General features: G+C 32.0%; 1 protein-coding gene across 2 annotated transcripts in view; it reads left to right on the plus strand.

The window, feature by feature from the left end:
• LOC136038630 (E3 ubiquitin-protein ligase MARCHF8-like) overlaps positions 1 to 23,257 on the plus strand; it is a 28,420-nt gene that overhangs the window by 3,167 nt on the left and 1,996 nt on the right. Inside the window, exons 1-4 of one of the 2 annotated variants that reach the window (XM_065721868.1) lie at positions 7,991 to 8,078; positions 9,553 to 9,701; positions 12,157 to 12,337; positions 19,105 to 19,288. In XM_065721868.1, the coding sequence (XP_065577940.1) occupies positions 9,637 to 9,701; positions 12,157 to 12,337; positions 19,105 to 19,288 (430 nt within the window). In that variant the 5' untranslated portion in view covers positions 7,991 to 8,078; positions 9,553 to 9,636. Of the gene's footprint in view, positions 1 to 7,990; positions 8,079 to 9,552; positions 9,702 to 12,156; positions 12,338 to 19,104; positions 19,289 to 23,257 lie in introns of those variants that run through there. The other variant, XM_065721866.1, reaches the window with a different exon arrangement.

Here is a 23,257-nt window from a genome sequence, read left to right on the forward strand (position 1 = left end):
TCCTTTTCTCCTTCTGTCTTTTTTTTTTATGTGTTTGTGCTGTTGCATTGGTGATTTTTCATAATATATATATATATATATATATATATATATATATATATATATATATATATATATATATATATATATATATATATATATATATTTATATATATATATATATATATATATATATATATATATATATATATATATATATATATATATATATATATATATATATATATATATATATGTATATAGGGGTAAAGTTGATTTCCAACAAATTTGAATGTTAAATTTTAACTCAGGATACAACCTGACTATAGAGGTAAGTTTGTTTTTTAGCTACTGATTAGTATGGTAATATAAACATTAAAAATTGTTATCCTTTTTGTTCTCTGCATTTTCCTTTTTTGAAGATTAAATATTTGTTTATGGGACAATTTGGTTGTATTAAACATTTTATTTAATTTCATTTGTATCTCATAAGATCTGTATGCATGTTGCCAAAGCTTTGATAGCTTATTATGGGCTCCTTGTAGGATCTTTCTGATTTTTTTTTTTTAGGTTTTCTTTGTTCACTGGTTTTAAAACAGTTTGTGGTATTGAACTATAAGTAAAGAGTGACCAGGCCCAATAGTAACTAAAATTCTAATTTGATTATTCATTTGAAAATTCTATATATATATATATATATATATATATATATATATATATATATATATATATATATATATATATATATATATATATATATATATATATATATATATTCTGTCTCTCTTTTTTTTTTTTGTGTGTTTGTGCTGTTGCATTGGTGATTTCTCTTTTCATGATATATATATATATATATATATATATATATACAAAAAAGGAAGACTGTTTTCCTACATTAGTAATTAATATAGATCAGTACTTGAATGAGGCCTTAACCCTACTGATCCCTCCAATTACATAGGTCAAACAGCATAGCCATACACAATCAACCATAAAGAATAATCCATGGACAGGCATATTCTGCCTCTCTTTTTTTTTTTGTGTGTTTGTGCTGTTGCATTGGTGATTTCTCTTTTCATGATATATATATATACAAAAAAGGAAGACTGTTTTCCTACATTAGTAATTAATATAGATCAGTACTTGAATGAGGCCTTAACCCTACTGATCCCTCCAATTACATAGGTCAAACAGCATAGCCATACACAATCAACCATAAAGAATAATCCATGGACAGGCAGTTGTGTCATAAGTAAGTTTAAGATGTCATTTACAAAATATTAAAAAAAAGACAAATAATTCAGAGGCGACAACCCAACACAAGGGGTCATCAGGAGAATACACACTCGCCTGTAGGGTTTTGGCACTTTAAATTCCCTACCCAGGCAAGTGGCATGCCTACCATAAATTCCCTATGGTATCCCCATGCTATGCATCACCCCCAAAATACATGCCTATGAAAAAACAAACTTACAACAACCAAGTAACACCAAAACTAGCTTATCATACCTTGGTTTTGGCCCTTGTGTATTTATGTTACCTATTCACAATCTATATTAATACTAAACAATTTTTTTTTATATCAAATCTTTCCTATTAATACAAATGTGACCTAGAAAAAATTCAAGGAAATAAATGCAAATTAAAACCTTTTGAAAATGCAATATATGCAAAATCTTCTGGAAATCCACTGTCAAAAATTAGGGACATGCCAAACTCAGTAACAAGGAAAATCGAAATCAACCAAAGATTTTGCTAAGTATTTCAAGATAATTCTTTTGGTATTTATTTAAAAGTTCTTCGTAATGAAGACTTAATTTTTTAAATTGCCAAGTTAATTTATTTGCAGAGAAACCTCTTAAAATCAGTTTTTGGCTTAAAATTTTACATCAATTTTAAAAACAATATAATTACTACAAATCCTTGCATATCAAAGTAACTGTGAGTAAAATGCTGAATATGTGATATTTGAGCATATATTACTTTCCGGGAATGGGAAATTAATCACTTCAAAATCAAAATCATTTGTTTTATTGTACATTTTAAATATATATAATCTATGGTTCCATAGATTCTGTATAATCATAGAATTTATAGTTTTCCAAGTGTTTAGTTAAATGGCATGGGTGAACATATAATTATATTTATACACATATATATATATATATATATATATATATATATATATATATATATATATATATATATATATATATATATATATATATAAACAGACTCATAAAATTCGTAGAATCTCATAAAATGAAAATCTCACCCTCAGATTCAGTATGTGAAAGAATCCTACTGTAAAAGTTTCAAGCTCCTATCTACAAATGTGGAATTTTGTACTTTTTGCCTGAAGAAAGATCACAGATTTATATATATTTTTTTCCAGGGGTGATTGTATTGACCCAGTGGGCCTAAAAAATTGGGAGTGGAGTCAGTCTAATGGAAGTTAAAAGTTTGAGTGTCCTTTTTAATTGATCAAAAATTTGGGGGGGGGGACAACTATGCCCCCTCACATGCTGCATTTTTCCAAAAATTGTTTGATCAAAATCATGGCATTGTCATTTTGTTCTTCATAGTTGCAAGGAATAATAACTATGCTCTTGGAGAAAAGATGACTCCTCATACTGCCAGGGGAAAGGTCTTTAAGTTATAAAATTTGCCCATTGCTTACATGTAGTATTTGTATAGTTTTAGTATTTTGAAAAGTATACATAAATTTTTTGGGTGAGGAGAGGAGTACATTTCTTTTTGTCAGGGGACTGCATGGAAAAAAATTTCTAAGGGGGAAATTGTATACTAGGAGAATTTGCCAGAATTACTATACAAAATTTCTTTATATATCTACGGAATTAATTTTATGCATAGAGCTGTTAAGGGTAATTGTCCACGATAAATTTTCACCAGGATTGAAGTGTTCAGAGGATATATCCATGGGAGGGGGACTTTCTTGTGGAGGTGGAGCCTAATTTCCTGGTCAAAGGTAAAACAGTTCAAAATAGGGATGAAACCTTTTTATTGACAGTGAATAGATATAAAATTATTTAACTAGATATTTTAAACACATATACAGTGTTCATCATCAGCAGTAAAGTTTTTTCAACTGAAAGTAAGGAGCAATATTAAAACAAAACAAACAAAAATTATTGTGTATGCAAGGTGGATTGCCCCCTCCTCAACTCCTTACTCTTTACGCTACAGTTTAAATTATTTCCAATTCTTTATAAACAACTCCTGCATCCCATGTGTTGTTTAATAACAACAATAAAGTAACTTTTTTTAAATGTTAAAAAACTTTAGTATAAAGAGCAAGGTGTTGAAGAGAGGGCGATCCTCCTTGTATACATAATAATTTATCTTCATTTTAAGTTTTAGTATTGCTCCATACTTTCACTTTAAAAGACTTGTTTTTTCATTTAATTATTAGTAGAATTAATTCTGAACATAGTCAGGTTTATCTTAGTAATCCTAGTGGATAGTAGTATGACATATGCTCCTCTGCTGTTTAGGTCCTCTGTTGTTGATATATGCTCCTAGTTCCTCTGCTGTTTCCTGCATATGGGTTTAGACAATCAGAAATATTGCAATCCTATTTACACCACAAAGAAGAGGAAAACAATTTGACGCAAAAAATCATTAGTGAGACTCTTCATAAATCAGTTTGAAAGCTTATTAGAATGTACTATTCTTAGTAATAATATCTAGCTCATCACTAGGGCTAATAAAAAGAACAATTTCCTCCTGTTCTCTTAAAATTCTGAGCCTTTTGTATAATGCACTTTTTTGGCCAAGGCTTGAGACATGCATGGTCCTTTCATCCCCCTTTTTGAAAAAAAGATGTTAAAATTCTTGAAGATGTCCAGAGAAGAGCCACTAAGATAGTGAGTGGACTGGATGAACTCCCTTACCCTACAAGGCTATGCAAGATCAAACTCCCAACTCTGGTTTATAGAAGAAGACAGAGTAATGCCATTCTGGCTCATAAATTTATTAATTCAAAGGTACTTCCTGATCTCCTTCCTCTGATGTCTCAGGACTTTTGTACAAGGGACATAACTTACAGTTAACCAGGCATTTCTCCTCAAAGCAGCACCATGCCTATTTTCTTACCAACTGTTTTGCCAACCTCTGGAACAAATTACTGCCAGATACCATTACTGGTGTAATCACAAACAGCTTTAAAAACCATCTCGACAATGAATGGTCAACAAAAAAAGGAGGTTTAACTGGGAAGCACTCGAATCAGCAACATCAAACCACTAGTCAGGTGTACATATCCAACTATGTGTCATGTATTATCAACTCTGGAGTCTATACAAGGAAAAATCCTTAGATTGCTCCAAGTTGCAATTTAAGGTAATCACATAACAATTAGTAGAACCATTCAGATACAAAAAAGATCATTTGTGTCATTGGTCAAGCATTAGGTACTCTTAGATGCATCATAAAAGCCACCACAAACTGTGTCATAGTACCAGAAACTACCATCTTGGATGGGATATGCATTTCATCCCTGATGCTGTGCTTATCTAATGGTCTCTCAAATACTCATGCTGAATAAAGACCCAGCCTAATTTCCCAGCAACAATTAGTTTGTCTATGTCATACCACCTTGTCCACATTGAAGTTCAGATTTGGCACAAAAGACTTACCTGGAGGGTACAAAAAAGGGGTTTATTATCATAATTTTGGTCTGAGTAATTTTTCCTTCCTAAAAACTTATTTTCTCTTTTTTAATATAATTGTCTCTCAGCTCTTGCTGCAACAGATAAATACAGCCTATAGATCAGTTTTTCTAAGAGTGTGCCATACTACCTGACTCTCCTCTATATATATATATATATATATATATATATATATATATATATATATATATATATATATATATATATCATGAAAAGAGAAATCACCAATGCAACAGCACAAACACACACACAAAAAAAAAAAAAAAAAAAAAAAGAGAGAGACAGAAGGAGAAAAGGAAGACTGTTTTCCTAAATTAGTGATATATATATATATATATATATATATATATATATATATATATATATATATATATATATATATATATATATATATATATATATATCATGTCGCTTATCCTCAATGATTCTACATTGTCTAGGTTTGGCAGGTGTAACTTATCCAACAACCAATTCATACTATTTCTAATTGTAACCCTACTAACCTTTGATGTCATTCACGTCTGGTGAAATGCTAAGGATAAGTAATTAGGTTTGTCAGATATGTAATCATAGAATGCTCAGCAACACAAATTAGAGTTGGAATGATGTTAGTTCCAGTTTATAGGTTAGATAAATTGTTTTTGTAATGTGTTTTGATATCAGTGTACAGTTGAGGCTGTTGAGAAGGAAACACAATAAAATTCTTAAAACAACTTTGAAAAAAGATTATAAATTAAGCTTCTTACTTGTATCATTCCTAAAAATACTTCACTTTACTGTCCCCTCCTAATATGCAAATATATAGCCCAAACTATGTATTTCCCATGCATTACACTATTTTATGATTATTTACTTTTTTGTTCAAATAGATTTAATGGCAAAAAAAGACCAACAAAATCAAGAAACGCTAAAACCCTTAGGAAAGATATAATTTAGGCTATATATTTGCACATTAGGGGGGTTAGGGTAAAGTTAAGTGCTTTTAGGAATTATGAAATTGTTTTCAGACTTACATAGTGTTTCCTTCTTGACAGCCCCAACTGCACACTGATACCTAAATTTCAGTAAAAATTCTAGTTCAGGGACTTTTTACTTAAGGGTTATTTGGAAGTTCTTCCATTAAGCAAATAAAAGAATGGATCCACCAGTACAAATAAAGATAAAATTGTAGAATGAAAGCTCTCTAGAAGGATATATGCTAGAACAAATTACGGCATTTATCGTGATTCATCCCAAGCCCCCCTGGTGTCACATATATAGGCAATCAAACTAAAAAAAATCCCAGTGAAATTGAATTTGTTAAAATTCTAATTTAGGATCTTTTTGCTATCTTGGAAAGTAGTAGAAATAAGTGAATGAAATTCTTAGAAATGAGTTCAGGGCACAAAATATATACCAGGAAGGTACTGCCAAGGTATTATGCCTACCCTCTTCTTATTTCTAGGGCTCAGAAGATTGCATACTTAAAAAGGCAATTACCAATCTATGTTTTGATAAAATATTCATTAATAACTAGTGGGTTTCATTTGCCAATTTTTGAGAAAATACAATTCCCGTTATTTCAGCAAGATATCATGCTGATATCACCATATCAATGTTTTCTTTTTAATTTAAGAAATAGAGTTATGAATATTTAAAACCTTTTTGTTCTGGCATTAAGCTCAGAACACTTTCCAGCATCCTATTTGAGCTGGATAGATCTGGTTCTCAGGGCTTTATATTTGTAACATTATAGGGGAGGGACTCTTCCAAAGGAAACTTCTTAATAAAATAAAAGGGCTTTAAATGTATATGAACTTCTTAATAATACTCAGTAAATATATATGCTATTCTTTGACTGAGGTAGAGACAATGTGAGCATGCTACTTTATGTCTTTTCATGTGCTGTCTCTAAATATATTAATTGTTTCATTTGCATATGTCATTTAAAGCCCTTTAATTAACCCTATAATGACATACTTCCTTATTTTTTCTGCAAGAAGTACTGAAAGAAGAGTGTTAAAAAATATCACCTGAATATTAACCAATTATTTCCAAGTTGTATATTCAAGAGGAACAGACTAAAAATGATCAAATTCAATGAATATTCAGTTATTTTTGTATTACCATTTTGGATAATATTTGACAAAACTTCTTTTTTTACAATGAGGTTTTTTGACCTGTCATAGCCATTAGTCCCATATCTGATTGTAAGAGAATTCATACCTGTTGTATATGAATAACAATGAAAGTAAACATGGTAGAGTGATTAATAAAACATGTTGCATATTATAAAATAAGAATGTTGTCGTTTAATTGTTGCTGTTTTTAGTTTTTTACAAACCTATTCCCTAGGACCATACATGGGACCATAAGGGTTTATTTGCAAGTGAAACAATTATTATATTTGGAAATAGCATAAAAAAGATATTGAGTAATGTGTTCATCTTGTCTCTATGTAGTTATGGAATCTTATATATAAATATATATATATATATATATATATATATATATATATATATATATATATATATATATATATATATATATATATATATATATATATATATATATATATATATATATATATATGTGGGTTTGTGGTTGTTTTTTTTTTCAGTTTTTGTATATCCTAGGGCTCTATTTGGGACCATCAGGGGTTCAGGTTGTGTGTATTGTCAAACTTTTATATTGAGAATGAATGTAAAACAAGGGATGTAATGGTCCTACTTTTATTTAATTAAGATATTTCCTTTAGAAAGGTCTCTCTCCTACAATGTTACCTTTACTTTTTTAACACGAATATTTAAAAAGGTCAGTGCCTTGTAGAGAGAAGAAGGATGATACTCAAAGCTCACACGCCCACAGAAGCTCATAATCGACTTTCAGACCGTTTTTTAGGGCTTCGTTTTAGATGCTAGATCACCAAGTGAAAGTTTAACAGTGTGGGAGCACCAGAGTCTAGTAGCAGCAGTTACCCCAGCCCACTCAGTCAGGCAGGGGGTATTGTAGTCTGCACTAATAACTTTCAACAGGCCATATCATTTCTTTTCAATCAGTTTCACTTTAGAGTTTGCTAAGGCTGATGGAACAGCCTTACAAAAAAACAAAAAACGTCCACAGCAATATCATCAATGGTCACAACAAGTTTGTCACGTGAGTGATGTATACTGCGTATTGCTTGATCATCTTGAATCTTTTCAATCGTCTCTTAACGTTTAGCAGGGTTATCTAAGGTTTTTGGCACATTCAAGATGACAACAGTAGCCTGAGCTTCCACCATACAAGCAGTAGGAGTTGGTAGTTGCAGGAAGTTGATCTTGTATGCAGTTAGCTTGGCATTGACAGTTTCAAGTGTCTGGCCAATTTTTTTCAACTTCGTTGCCAGACGGGAATAAGCAACAGTTGGTATGACCAGAACCTTGATAGGTAAGTGTATCACATAAATGGGAACACAAATTTCTTCAGAATCACATCAATGGGATAAATTAACTATGTCTCTTAAGATTGCTAGTAACAGTCTTGTTGTCAACACGCTTTGGGCAAAACTCTGACAGAACAGCAACAGCATAGAAGTTAGCCCTTGCAAATGAAATAATAGACTTCTCGAAAAAATCCACTGCATGTTTAATGATAATCTCATCATCAATTCCTAAATCAATATTGACTTGGATAAAGTTAAAAATGGGTGAGTAAGCATATGATTTGTTATCACTCAAGGCAGACATAGTTCTTTCAGACTTCAACCACAGACAGTGGACAGGCAAACACTAGCGTAATCAATGTCCAATCAGTTGAGCATAGGGCAACAGAGATTTAATTGAATGTATCTTAGCTAGCTATAGTTCTCCATGGTTCAACGTCTAAATGAACGCCATTTATGATAGCTGAAATTAGTAAGAATATGATAATATCAATGCCAAAAAAATGAGCTAGTTGTTTCAATAGATAGCTTCAAGCAAATGCCAACTTTATGGGCGAATCTTAGTAAGGTAGGTTTAACCTAGCCCACTAAGCAATAAGCACTTTTACTTACAGTTATTTGGGCTAAGGTGGAGTACTTTACATTTTTCAACACTGTTCTCTAGTAGCCATTTTTGTGACCAGTGTGCCAGGCTATCCAGCTCTTCCTGCAAGTAGGCTCTTTCTTCAGCAGTATTGGCTGTCCCTGCAAGCTTTGAATTGCCAACAAAAAAGGTTATTTTATATCTTGTGCAGTTAGGGGCACCATTAATATAAACGTTGGACAGAGTCAGGCCAAGTTAAGTGCCCTGGTGTACTCTACTTTTTACAGGTTGAGGGTTGGAATAAGCTAGGCAGCCATCAGAAGTATACGCAACTATAGATGCATTCTCGCCATCAGAAGGCCACGGCCCAATCTATGAGTTCTTCCTTTGGTTGCTGGTATTCCAGTTTAAGCTTCTGTCTATGATGTAGAACCTTCTCAAATGCCTTGACCTAGTCAAGAAATAGGAAAAGCTCAACTGGGATCCCTTTATCTATTAACTGAGTTTTTTCAGTTTTTTAAAAGTATCCAATGTCATCAGTTCGAAAAAAAAAAGTTATTGGGGTGTCAACTTTGTGGTTTCTTTTAATATTTTCAATGAAAATACAAAAAAGGCATTCCCACTGGTATTTTTAAAATCCAAGGGGAGGGATGAGGGGTAATAAATAATAAAGGTGTAATGATCTGATTTTGTCAGCTACTGGGTTTTGATCTAAATACCGATTTTATCATATTGCTACAGGATTCATAAAATGAAGCCTCTCATAAGCTATGCTTTCTTTGCACATCTCTTGGGCTCCAGAACCAGTTGTTGCACAGTCTTTGGTACTAATTTATGGGATTGAGCTTGATGTCTTTGGGTACAACATTGTAAATTTATGTCTTATTACTTTGCAGCATTGCTTTGTTGTGGTGTCAGACCTTGAAATGGAGGAACAATTTTTGTAGAGGTAAATTATTACTGGAGAAGAAGGTGTTGGAATGTATGCTATTAAGAATACTAGTTTACATGAATCTGCATATTCATTGTTCCAAGACACTTGCAGGTAATTTTCTTTAAATTTTAGTTCAAGGCTATGGATAGATTTTATAATTAGATATGTAAAATGGTATAATTTATTTAAGTTCATGGGATAAGAGAAAATCCATAGCAACCAATCAAATTTTTTAGCTTAAAAGAAAAACAAATAAAAAATGTACAAAAAGAACAATAAAATGCACAAGTTTACTTATAATGAACAAAGGAAAGCACAATAACCACTAAACATGGCTGTCTAGGGATATTAATACTTAATAAGGAAGGAAAATGCAAATAGCACATATTTTTACAGATGAGAAATACTGCTTGGATTTTTTGAATATTCAGTCAGTGGTCAAGTTAAGTATTTTAGAGAAGTGTTAAGAGGAGAATGATACTTTTCCTGGTATCTAAAGACGTTGAATGACGTAATAAAAGAACATTTTTCAAACAAGGAACACTGATTACTAAATGAAATCTAAATTAATTTATATAGCCCAAGTCTTGTATTAATAATTTTGGGGAGCTGTTGTATCACTTGCCTTCTTCCAGATTTCAGACTATTTAATTTTGAATTTTGACAGATGTTAGATCTTATTTTCCCTTGAAACAAAAATACTCTTTGTTGGATTTATTAATGATTAAAAAAGACTTCTTTTTTTAATTTGTATTCTTTTTTAGTTTATTCCTCTTTTTTATTTTTTTAGTTTTTATCCTTTTTTCTTTTTATTTTTTTTTAGTTTTTTACCTTTTAAAGTTTTTTTCCTCTTTTTTAGTTTTCTTTTCTTCTTTATTTTTTAGTTTTTTTCTCCTTTTTTAATTTTTATTTTTTTAGTTTTTTCTTTTTTAGATTTTTCTTTTTCTTTTTTCTTTTTTTAGTTTCTTATTTTTTTAGTTCTTTTCTTTTTTAGTTTTTTCTTTTTTTATTTTTAGTTATTTTTTTCTTCTTCTTTACATTTTTTTCTTTTTTAGCTTTTTCTTTTTTTTTTTTTTTTTGGTTTTAGTTTTTTTTAGTTTTTAACCTTTTTTTTTGTTTTTTTTTTCTTTTTTTCTTTTAGAGTGATCATTGGTAGTAAAGCCATGATAAATTATTCTATTAACAATCATAATCAAATTCTTCATTACATAGGCTTAAAAAGATATAAGGTTGATGAAATTTTTCTGTTAGTGGTAGTCCTTAAAAAAAAAAAAAAAAAAAAAAAAAAAAATCAAGAGGGATAGAACAGTTAAAAGCCTAGAGATCTTTAAAAAGAAAGTATAAGATTCTCTAATTTTTTTTTAAATTTCTTCTAAAAAAGGAAATATAACAAATTACAATATTCTTGTACAGAAGTCAGACCTTGGAATTATAGCATTGTGGTATTCTCAGGATGAATCGGATGTAAAACCTTCCCTGATAATTATGCTATTTAGGCTGAAAATGTATTCCTTTCTCCAAGGCATCAGGCGGGTCTATACTCCAGAAGAACTGTGCACCCTCTTGCCCCCTTAAAGTTGCTGTTACACATGCTATTCTGTTTAACATTTTGTACAATTTAAGTACAATTTTGCATAACAAAATAGTCTTGATGCCCTTGCATCCATAGAAATCATATTATGGAAATTAATCAGAGTAATTGACAAACCATGAGATGCAAGGCCAATTCAGGTTTGGCTGAGAAAGGGGTTTACTTATTTTTGTGTGGTTTTCCCAGATTTGCATGAATTTGTTGAGAAGAAAAACACGAAAACGGCATGAATTACATCTAAATGTATGTGTTACATCCTAATACATGATTGTGTTCATGTAGAAAGCATTCACTGTAAAGCAGCAAAACATAGCCCACTTCCATGTAATCAAAGCCTACAAATGGTTAAATTACTATCTTTACAGTTCTGTTAAGAATAAATAGGTTTGATTAAGATCTTGAGGATCATTAACAATTTTGGCAGCATTAACCACCAATTGCTCATTGCTTGCACATTTGAGTTCTGTTAGATGTAAATATTTATTCATCTGACTTAAACTTTTTTATGTGATCAATTTGAGTTTATCATGAGTTTTTTGTATATTTCTTATATATTTTTATTTATATTATTGTTGCTTTTTTACATTCCGCTTTTCTGATCTGCTTTCTGTCAAATGTTTTTCCAGGGCTCTTTTTCTTTGTTTTTGTTTTTTGTTGTTGTTTTTTTTTTATAGTTGAGTATACTTTGTGGTATTGCTTTATGACATTCTGTTGTGGTATTGATTTATGACTCTTTCCTTTTTTACTCTTTTTTTTTATAGAAGACACAAATTTGGTTAGCTTTCTTTGCTTATGTCATTTGTTTTGATTAAGTATTTATCTGTTGTGATTACTCCTGGTGAAAAGTATTAGTGACTTGAAACTTTGGGCTCTGTATACCCGTGGACATATTCCAGCATCTCCTAGGAAACTGCTTGCGTGACACCCCACGCAAGGGTCAGGCTTTTGTGCAGCTACACATTTATGTTTTTTTAGGATATGCCACTGTGAAGGAGAGAGTGATTCACCTCTCATATCTCCCTGTCTTTGTACTGGTTCTCTTCTTTATGTTCACCAAGGCTGTCTACAGAAATGGGTTAAAGCGTCTGATGCCAAAGTCTGTGAACTTTGTAAATATCCTTTCCGAATGCAGACTAAAGTGAAACCATTTCGAGAAGTAAGTTTGCTTATGTTTCGGAATTTTTCTTAATTAAAGTTTGTAATCACCCTAATAGTGAGCCATTTAGATGTTCAGTTAATTACATAAATGAAGATAATGGTATCAAAGTGCTAGATTTCATTCTCAATTCATATATTAATTAGCACTTGACTAGTGCTTAGAATAACTAGTATGCTCTTGAAAAACTATTTTGAATATAATCTTTTTTTAAAAATATTGGTAATTAATAGACCATTTATTTAAAACCTAATTTGGTGGCACAGTAGATTTGATTTGAGCCTGGTATTACAAGACCCTGAGTTCGAATTCAGCTATAGCAACAGGGCCAACACAGGCACCTTAGTAGTTAAGAAGTGTTGTTAATTGAATATATATATATATATATACATAATAGCTGTTGGGGTGGCGCTTCGCGCCACCCCAACACCTAGTTGGTGGGGGCGCTTCGCGCCCCCCCCCAAGCCCCCCCGCGCGCGTAAGTCGTTACGCGCCATTGTAGTTGTGTCCCTATGTCCCACCTGTGAATATAGATGGATATATATATATATATATATATATATATATATATATATATATATATATATATATATATATATATATATATATATATAAAACTTGCGAATATACAACATTCTTTGCTGTCCCATTGTCTTTGCATATAAATAGATTGTCAGGTTTACCGACTCTTGAACATGCAACATATAATGGTCCATGGGAAAACAATCTGTATTCAGATCTATACCTCATTCTAATGATTGCCCTTGAGCTTTGTTGATGGTGATTGCTAATCGACCATTCCCTGTCCCGGTGTCCCGGTCGTCATTTATATCCCCCTGTTTCCCCCGGTGTCCCCGTTGTAGTTGTGTCCCTGTGTCCCGGTCGTCATTTATATTCCCTGTGTCCCGGTCGTCATTTGTATCCCGGTGTCCCGGTCTGTATATACATTCGTTTTTTAGTTTTGTTTTTCTCCTTTATTTTTTTCCTTTTTTTTCTTTTTTAGTTTATTTAGATTTTTAGATTTTTTAGTTTTTTTATTAGTTTTTAGTTTTTTTTTCTTTTTAGTTTTTTTGTAGTTTTTACCTTCTTTTTAGTTTTGTTAGTTTTTTTTTTTACTTATGTCCTGGTCGTCATTTATACTCCCTGTGTCCCGGTGCTTTGTTGATTGCTAATCGAACATTCCTTTTGTCCTGGTCGCTTTCTCTTTGAGTGTCGTTATTTATTTTTTTCTTTTTTAGTTCTTTTAGTTTTTACCTTTTTTAGTTTTTTTTAGTTTTTTAGATGAAAATTTTTTTTAGTTTTTTCCTTTTTTTCTTTTTAGTTTTTTATTGGTTTTTACCTTTATTTTAGCTTATTTTTCAGTTTTTTCCTTTTTTTTAGTTTTTTTTTTATTTTTTTTTTTTTTAGTTTTTTACCTTTTTTTAGTTTTTTTAGTTTTTTTAGTTTTTTAGCTTTTTTACTTTTTTTATTAGTTTTTAGTTTTTTTTGTAGTTTTTGCCTTTTTTTAGTTTTTTCAGTTTTTTTTTTTAGTTTTTTATTGGTTTTTACCTTTATTTTTGCTTATTTTTCAGTTTTTTCCTTTTTTTTAGTTTTTTTTTAGTTTTTAGTTTTTTTAGTTTTTTACCTTTTTTTTAGTTTTTTTAGTTTTTTTAGTTTTTTAGCTTTTTTATTTTTTTTATTAGTTTTTAGTTTTTTTTTGTAGTTTTTGCCTTTTTTTAGTTTTTTTAGTTTTTTAGCTTTTTTATTAGTTTTTAGTTTTTTTTGTAGTTTTTGCCTTTTTTTTAGTTTTTTTCTTTTTAGTTTTTTTGTAGTTTTTACCTTCTTTTTAGTTTTGTTAGTTTTTTTTTTTACTTATGTCCTGGTCGTCATTTATACTCCCTGTGTCCCGGTGCTTTGTTGATTGCTAATCGAACATTCCTTTTGTCCTGGTCGCTTTCTCTTTGAGTGTCGTCATTTATTTTTTTCTTTTTTAGTTCTTTTAGTTTTTACCTTTTTTAGTTTTTTTTAGTTTTTTAGATGAAAATTTTTTTTAGTTTTTTCCTTTTTTTCTTTTTAGTTTTTTATTGGTTTTTACCTTTATTTTAGCTTATTTTTCAGTTTTTTCCTTTTTTTTAGTTTTTTTTTATTTTTTTATTTTTTTTTTAGTTTTTTACCTTTTTTTAGTTTTTTTAGTTTTTTAGCTTTTTTACTTTTTTATTAGTTTTTAGTTTTTTTGTAGTTTTTGCCTTTTTTTAGTTTTTTCAGTTTTTTATTGGTTTTTACCTTTATTTTAGCTTATTTTTCAGTTTTTTCCTTTTTTTTTAGTTTTTTTTAGTTTTTAGTTTTTTTAGTTTTTTACCTTTTTTTAGTTTTTTAGTTTTTTAGCTTTTTTATTTTTTTTATTAGTTTTAAGTTTTAGTTTTTTATTGGTTTTTACCTTTATTTTAGCTTATTTTTCAGTTTTTTCCTTTTTTTTAGTTTTTTTTAGTTTTTAGTTTTTTACCTTTTTTTAGTTTTTTTAGTTTTTTTAGTTTTTTAGCTTTTTTATTTTTTTTATTAGTTTTTAGTTTTTTTTTGTAGTTTTTGCCTTTTTTTAGTTTTTTTAGTTTTTTAGCTTTTTTATTAGTTTTTAGTTTTTTTGTAGTTTTTGTAGTTTTTGCCTTTTTTTAGTTTTTTAGTTTTTTAGCTTTTTTATTTTTTTTATTAGTTTTTAGTTTTTTTTGTAGTTTTTGCCTTTTTTTAGTTTTTTCAGTTTTCAGTTTTGTCACCTGATCCAGTTTTTTCAGGTGACGTCACCTGATCCATCCACAGATCCACACACAGACAACTTATTTTTATATATATAGATATATATATATATATATATATATATATATATATATATATATATATATATATATATATATATATATATATAGATAATTTGACTAAGGTGTATGAAACGAAGCAGAATAGCCTGAGGATTTTTTTCATTAATTAAAAAACTCCTGAAAAAGAAGTTTTTCAAAGAAATGTAAAGGCCATATTAAACTTAAGATTAGCAGAAACTAATTCCTATAATAATTCAAAACGATCAGAAATTACTATTGAAAAACAATTGAAACCCAGAACAAACAGAAATTAAATAAACGATCATTGCAAACAAACATATATATAGGTACTAATATAAATGAAGTAATAAATCTTAAAACGGGTGAAACTTGAGAGTACAAATAAATCTTAAAACTAACAAAATCAGCACAAGCAAGAGTTTAGCTACTGGCTGATTCCCTAACTTTGAAAGTATAAAGTCTGCTGTATAATTGGTGCTATACTGAAAATGAATTATATTAGAAATATTTTCTTTTGTACTTATTGCAACATTGACAATAAAATGAAGATCGCAGTTGAACTGATGAGCCTTCATCAATTAATTTCATCATATATCAAATGTTCTCTTTAATTTTATTAGTTCTTTCCAAGATTGTTCTAGACACATATAGTTTTCATTAAAGTGCCAACACTATATCAGTTATATTCTCTTGTAAAGTTCGTTTGAAACATAAAGGATAGTCAAACTGAAATCTGATTTTTTAAATTGATTTTGTGGAATCACACAACTTTATTCGTCTTAGAAAACAGGGGAAACTATTAATTCAGTTTTTAACAGAAAATTACCTCTGTATGCAGGTTGTGGTAGTAGCTGGCACATAATTGAAAATATAAACAATAGTGAAAATCTGCCAAAAAGGCAAAAAGTAAGGAAAATGAAATAAAATTAACTAAAACTAATAGAATAAGAAAAGTAAGTAAAAATAAAAGCAAAAAAAAAACAGAACGAATATAGTTTAAGAAAAGCAAAAACTGGACGAAATAGCTTAAGAAGATTTAGCTCTCCTTTAAAGGTGGAGTTGCCTTTGTGAATCAATAGATTGTAACGTGTGAATTTTCATGGACAAAAAACTGTTGTCACATCTAAATAATTAGCTTGCTTATTTGTGTGTGTAGATTTACATGGTAACACTGACGAAAATGTGGTGCTTTCCAAAAAATTCATAATTTTGAATCGACCAAAAGAAAAATCTTAGAAATTGTATTTTCCAGGTATGAATAGTACTAAGGTGGTTCGCGGGGTTGGAGGGGGTGGAGAAAAGTATTTATTTTCATGTATTTGACATTTTAATTGTTTAGTCTATTTTTTTACAAGAATAGTTTCTACTTTTTCCCCCTTTTTTGTATTTTTTTTTCCAGGCGTCAAACCGGAATATTCAGGACATGAAGCCAAAAATTTATGTTTTGTCTGTAAAGGTTTTGCCTGTTATTATGTATTTTATTTTTGGTTTAATTAGTGTGAATACAGCATGTTCTAAAAAAGTATTACAATCTGTGAGATTGTTATTCTGTTCCAGTTTCTACGTTGAATTCGCAAATAGCATTGTGAATGAAATTCAATGGTACAAGACGAGGCTCTGATTTTTAGTGTCTTAAAACTCCTAAAGAAACATAAATCACGTTTCCTCTGCATAATTTATAAGATGTGTTTACTGACTATATAATCTGGTTACTAATTAAATAATGACTTGGGTTACTGACTAATGGTAATTTCCTAAAAATTGCTTTTGGAAAAATAACTTTTGGAGAGACTACGAGAACAAAATTGCTCTATTATTATCCTTGAAAGAGGTATAAGTGTCCAAAACACGAATATCCAGATCATGCAGTGACGCTAATAGAACACTAAAACGCTTTTGTCATATTTTACTTTGAAACAAATTGAAAGGTCTAAAGTGAAAAAATCAATAATTATACTGTGATGGTGAAAGGTACATATTTGTGTTTTTCCTAGCTAGAAAAATAATCTTATGATAATGATCTAATTTTTGGAACTGATGAAATTTCTAAGTTTGAAGTTCAAAATACAATATCAGTTAATAGAGGCTTTGGGAAATTTTGAATAAAAATCTGCTTCATTTTTATGGTGGAGCTGGGAAACATGTGCGTTATCCTTTAGTTTAAATCAATATCATTTCGTTTTTAGTCTATTTTATTTAATACATTGCATTGAAGCAATAAAACATGGAATACAAGTTAATTTGAAAGAATGATTCAAAATGTGGAAGTCTGAATTTCTAAGCTACAGTTAGGAGTATTGATAACCAAAATCAAGGGGGGGGGTTCTAAATCAGCAAACTGTACATAAAGCTGCGGCACTCGGTGCTATAATTTTAATGTTTCAGTTGTCAACGACTAGCGAAATCCATGGGATGGATTCTCTCTCATACCTCCATCCCTCTGCGTGACATACTTCTATAAAGTAAATGTCCAGGAAAAAATGGGTTAATTTAACCTTGAGGATGCGAAAGTCTCGCTCGAAGAGACATTAGGGGTATTTTTGAAAATACAAATGATAACCCCTTCGAATTCTATGTATTTGGAATCTATACGAAATAGAAACGGACTAGCATAAAACGATGTATGAGCTCTATCCGTCAAGCGATTACGCTTTTTAACGCGTTTTAAATCGGAATGAAAGGAGAAGAAAATTTAGTCGTTTTTTATGGGGGGTGCTCATATACAGAGCCATTCTTAGAGTTGATGGCACCAGGGGGAAAAATAATTACACCGCCATCCCCCAACTCAAATACAAACAAAAAAAGACAATCAAAGTGAAAAATTTGATCAAAGGGGGCACCTCCCTCCCACCGTGGCACGTCTTGGTGCCTACCCCCCTTCCTTTGAACGACTCCGATCCTATCAGAAAATTGATAAGCATTGAAGTGTTGAAAGGAATGCAAAGGTTGAGTTCAGGAAATCTGTTTCGAACAGAATCTATTTCTTATTCACTGAATTTGCCAATATTCAATGGAGGTTTCAAAGCTATCCTCGTAGTAAAACTTGATTTCTAGTCAAGGGGAATGCGTTCCCCCTAAAGCTAAAAGAAAATAGATTGTGTTTCTGATTTGGTAACCCTTTTCTGGACCAACGATTGACATTTATGTTTACCTAGTACGGTTTTTTATGCCTTCAATCAGTATCAATACTAGTTCAATCCCTCAAAGGGCAATTTGACCTTGCGTGTAAAAGAAATAGGGTCGAAATTTATAAAAGGGAAATCGTTGCCTTAAAAAATGGGGAGTTGTCTTTTGCTTGGGAGGTTGGAAATGAGAAAAATTCTTAATTGTGACTTAATCAAATGCTCCTTCAAAAGTAATAGAATGCTCAACAGTAAGCACTTTTTGCTATTTTTGTCTTAATCCTAATTTTCTGTTGCGTGCTTTTGTGAATTTACCGAGTAACCAGTCAATAATTTACTCCATAGTAAAAATTCAAATTATGTTTAAAAAGTGGACTTGGTCATATTGACTTCTGACTGGCTCAATTTGTTACTATATTCAAATTAGTATGTTTGAATATAAAATGACAAGGCTATCTTCTTCCATTTATTGCAAGACCAGCTAATAAATTTTTAACTTTAAAAGTATAGTCTTTATTGTTATTTTTATCTTGACACTGTGTAATAATTATTGTTGTTGTCGTTAATATTATATTTTTATTATTTAATCTTAACACTGCTTAATAATCTTATTATTGTTAATATTATATCTTGTTTGTATTTCATTGATACTGTTGTTAACAATAACAATTATTTTGATTTTTATCTTGATACTGCTTAGTCACTAGTAAGCAGTGTCATTGTAAAGATAAAGTAATGATAATAAACTTCTGCATATAAGAAGGGATTAAGGAAGAATGGAGTTATCGAGGTCCTGGTGGCGTATTCGATTTTTATATTTCCTATGTTCTTTTAGTGGGAGATGCTGAGTTTATCTAAGATGGAACGTCGGAAAATTGCTTGTAGCGTCGGATTTCATACAATTGCATTTACCTGTGTTATCTGGTCCTTGTACGTCCTTATTGATAGATCAGCCGAGGAACTTCAATTAGGCCAACTTGAATGGCCTTTCTGGACCAAACTTGTCGTTGTTGCTATTGGTGATTATCTTATTATCTATTTTGAGCTCATAATGTGATCAGGAATGTAAATAGGTCTGTGATCAGGTGCGATTAGGTAGGACCTCCAAATCCACGCCACACCCAAAAATGCAGATTCTTATAATTTATCAGTATTGTTTTTACAAGTCACGTGGTTCAAAAAATTGAAGTGTAGAACTGCAGATAACATAAAATTACCCCTTCCCTTCTCCCGACGATTAAATCTCTAATTTATGTACAAATCCAAATCCACTAGAAACCCACTAAAGAATATCTCCTTAGTATTTTTTGCCAATAATACTTTATTAGCGCAATAATGCTGTACTCTAATAGATTTTATAAGTTTTATCCTTTGCTAAGCTAAGAAAGTTCCCTTCCCTCAATTTATCAAGGACGTTAGGAGAATATCTGTGTTCGGTTCTATGGCTAGATTTTTTTTTTTTTTTTGCTTAATTGGTTTCTTCCCGAGGAACTTGGTCATGTTTCGAAAGTATTTGGATTCAACTAAAAATTTCCGTAACTGTGACCAAGTATGCAAGTAAATCTTATCTCTGATTGGGCAACAATCTAGAAGTGGGAGACCATTTAGAAAGTAGGTTATTTACCTACTATGGGCTGCTTTCATCGTAGTAGCATAATGTTTGTAGGTATGAATATATAATGAGTCGGAGGTAATAGGTTTGAGATTGCTTGTGCGAAATTTCTATTCTTCTTTGTAGAAGAGCGTCGTGCAAGTGTTGAAAAAAATGTTGTAACCCAAATGGGCCCAGAATTGTGCAAAGCCTCCATTTATATTTGAGGTCCTAACTATAATATGTCATTCAGAACTTCGTGTAGAATTGAGAAGATGTATTAGTCTTTGTCCTGCACTGTTTTGGGGCTCGTTGCTTTTCTGGTGGCCCCGATAATTTCAGTAATTCAAATAGTATAAAAATTGCGAGTTAGACATATTGACATATTGACTGTCGAATTTAGACGTTTTGAATTTGACTTGCTGAATATTCAGAAACTCATATTCCAGGGGCAGGAAACATGAAATTACGTCATATAGAATTCACTTACTCAGGTAGGAAGGACGGGGTGCGTAGGCAGGGAGTTCAAGATCGATCAAGTAGATAGAGAGAGAGAGAGAGAGAGATCGGTATATTTAAAAACTATCGTAGCATAGAGCTAAATTCAGTTTTTTCACAAAAATCATACATTTAAACAAAAATCACACACTACAACTCAGCATTAAAAACTGATGTGAAAAAAGGCACAAATGAGTTTGCGTATCGATTGGTTCGTACTTTAAGGGGTACAAGTTTATTTCGTAATCGAGTTCGGCTATTGGGAGGGGCTGGTTCGGGTAGTAAAGATCGGTGGCTCTTATTGGCTAGGATGAATTGTCCAAATTGGTGAATAAGGTGTTCCAGCCGGACTTTAAGTGGAGATAAATTTAATTTAGCGAGGGCTTGATCGTAGGGTATGCCACGGTCTCGGAGTATAATCCTTGTTGCTCTTTTCTGGACGCACTCTATGTCGCGTAATAGGTACGCTGTGCGGATAGCAGATGGACCCCACACCGGGCACGCGTACTCGAGCAACGGGCGAACATAACACGTGTAGGCATGGAGAAGGCTTTTAGTATCACACCCAAAACGCCTCATTTTGGTAAGTGTCTGAAGGCTTGCATTAGCCTTGTGGACGGTTAAATTAATATGGGCACTGAAACTACAGTCACTAGTGAAAGTTACTCCTAAGATTTTTATTTCGTTCACAATCGGGAAAGGGACTAGAGGCATATCTATATTCCGCTTCAGAGGGTTGAAACGAATTATCTTCGACTTGGCTACGTTAATGGTAAGATCATGACTTGAGCATTCGGTCTTTAGCTGATCAAATAACTGGTCTGAAAACTGCTTTGTTATGATAGTGTTTTCGACCAGGTAAGCGAGCACTATGGACAGATCATCTACAAACTTGTAACGGTCGTCGTGATAGTTAAGCAGGGAATTAATTACAGCCAGGAAAATTATTCCAGCTAATTTTGTGCCTTGTGGGGCCCCGCAAGAAGTATCTGACCATGATGAATCCGAATCGTTTTCGTGGAGTGCAAAGACTTTTTGTTTTCGGCCAGTTAAGAAGTCAAGTACACGGCCAAGGGTGCATCGTTTGGCCCCCATTTCCTGGAGATTCATGCCTGCAGTCCGGTGGCGGATTAGGTCAAAGGCCTTTCGGAAATCCACTGCGCAAATGTCGACGAAACAGCTACCTTTTTCAAGCCATTGGAGGACGCAGTCAAACATCTGTACTAGGTAGATTGTAGTACTACACTTGGGGAGTCCACCGTACTGGAATTTATCAATACGCCCATGAATTTGTTTCAGAAGAAACTTGAGTATAAAGGCCTCAGTTACTTTCGCCAAACAAGGTGTAAGTGAGATCGGGCGGAGATCGTCGCATGCACTAGGGGCGCGCTTTTTTGGAATAATTCTAATATAGGCCCTTTTCCACTGTGACGGGAAAAAGCCAGAAGCAAAACACTCGTTAATGATGCTGGACAGTGGTAATGCTATGAAGGCTGCGTATTCACGTAGCAGTTTGGCAGGTAATTCACCAGGGTATGAAGATGTATTCGGTTTGATCTTCCGTAATTCCGTGTAAACATCAAACTCACTGACTATTATGTTGTTCTCAGGCTCACATTTTTCAAGTATGGTGGACTTTTCATGAGCCGTAATAGTTGGATAGGTAGTACAGATCTTGGTGAAGAATTCACTCACTTCTTCTGCACTGATTAAGGACCCGCCATCATTGCTGATCCTTACACTACTGTCAAAAGCTTGGCCGGTCACCTTTTTCACAGCGTTGTGCCACTTTTTGGGGTCTGAAGTAAGTAATTGGGAGGGCATGGTTTCACGACCATACCGAGCTTTGGCTTTCTTTACCAAAGAGACAATTTGATTTCGCAATTTCTTGTTGTTGATTATATCACCACGGGAGTAGAGGCGAGACCTCTCTTTTATTAGTGATTTAATAGCTGGAGATATCCATGGTTTGTCGTATTCACTAACAACAAATGATTTTGTTGTAAAGATCTTTAGGTATTGACTGTATAACGTGGCATTGAAATCGGATACCTTAGTTTCCAAGAGCCCGGTATTGTACACTTCGGGGAAGTCATATGTGCCAATCCATCGACCGTATTCTATACGGTGTATAGATAGCTATACTTGCCTAGGTTATATTATCAGTGAAGATGGTGGGCATGGTGAAGATGTGAAAAGTAGAATAGCCAAGTCCCAGGATGTTTTCTTCACAGTTAAGAAAGTTTGAGAGTAAGGTACTTGTATGATATACGCCCTACCTAATGCTCGTCTAATATTTTTCTTTGACGCTCAGTTCTAATGAAGTATCCCAAAGTAAGATAAAAGTATAATACTTTAGAAACAAACTTGGGCTATATATTTGCACATTAGGAGGAGGGGAGGGGATAGAGTGTAAGGGGTCTGCATGCCTAATGTGTTAGGTATAATTATCCTGCATATTATGTAGTAAGAATTGTTTTCTAACTTTATACTGTCCAAATACTTTACCCCCCCCCCCTAATGTGCAAATATATAGCCCAAATTACGTATTTTCCATCTATTCTGCCACTTCTTTTCGAAATTCCACCATTCAGAAAATTCTCCCTAAGTAAAACTCACCCTTTTCAGAATACCCCCCCCCCCTCGCTTGATAGTAACGACCTTGCTTTTAAATTTAAAAGTGTTTGAAAATTTCCCTTGCGGGCGGTCTCCCCCCCCCCCAGAAAGTACTTCCCCCGCGATGACTCTTCCCTGGAAAATTTGCGCCGTATGCAAAATGAGGATGGTATCTAAATTTAAAAGTATTAGAAAAATGAGGTTAGTAGATTGATGTATGTCTGTGCTAACTGAGCACACTTCTTTTTCTTGTGCTTTTTACATGTTTATGTTCTAGCTTAAT

The sequence above is a fragment of the Artemia franciscana genome, chromosome 18 (assembly GCF_032884065.1).
Source record: "Artemia franciscana chromosome 18, ASM3288406v1, whole genome shotgun sequence".
In the NCBI taxonomy this organism is placed as follows: Eukaryota; Metazoa; Arthropoda; class Branchiopoda; order Anostraca; family Artemiidae; genus Artemia; species Artemia franciscana.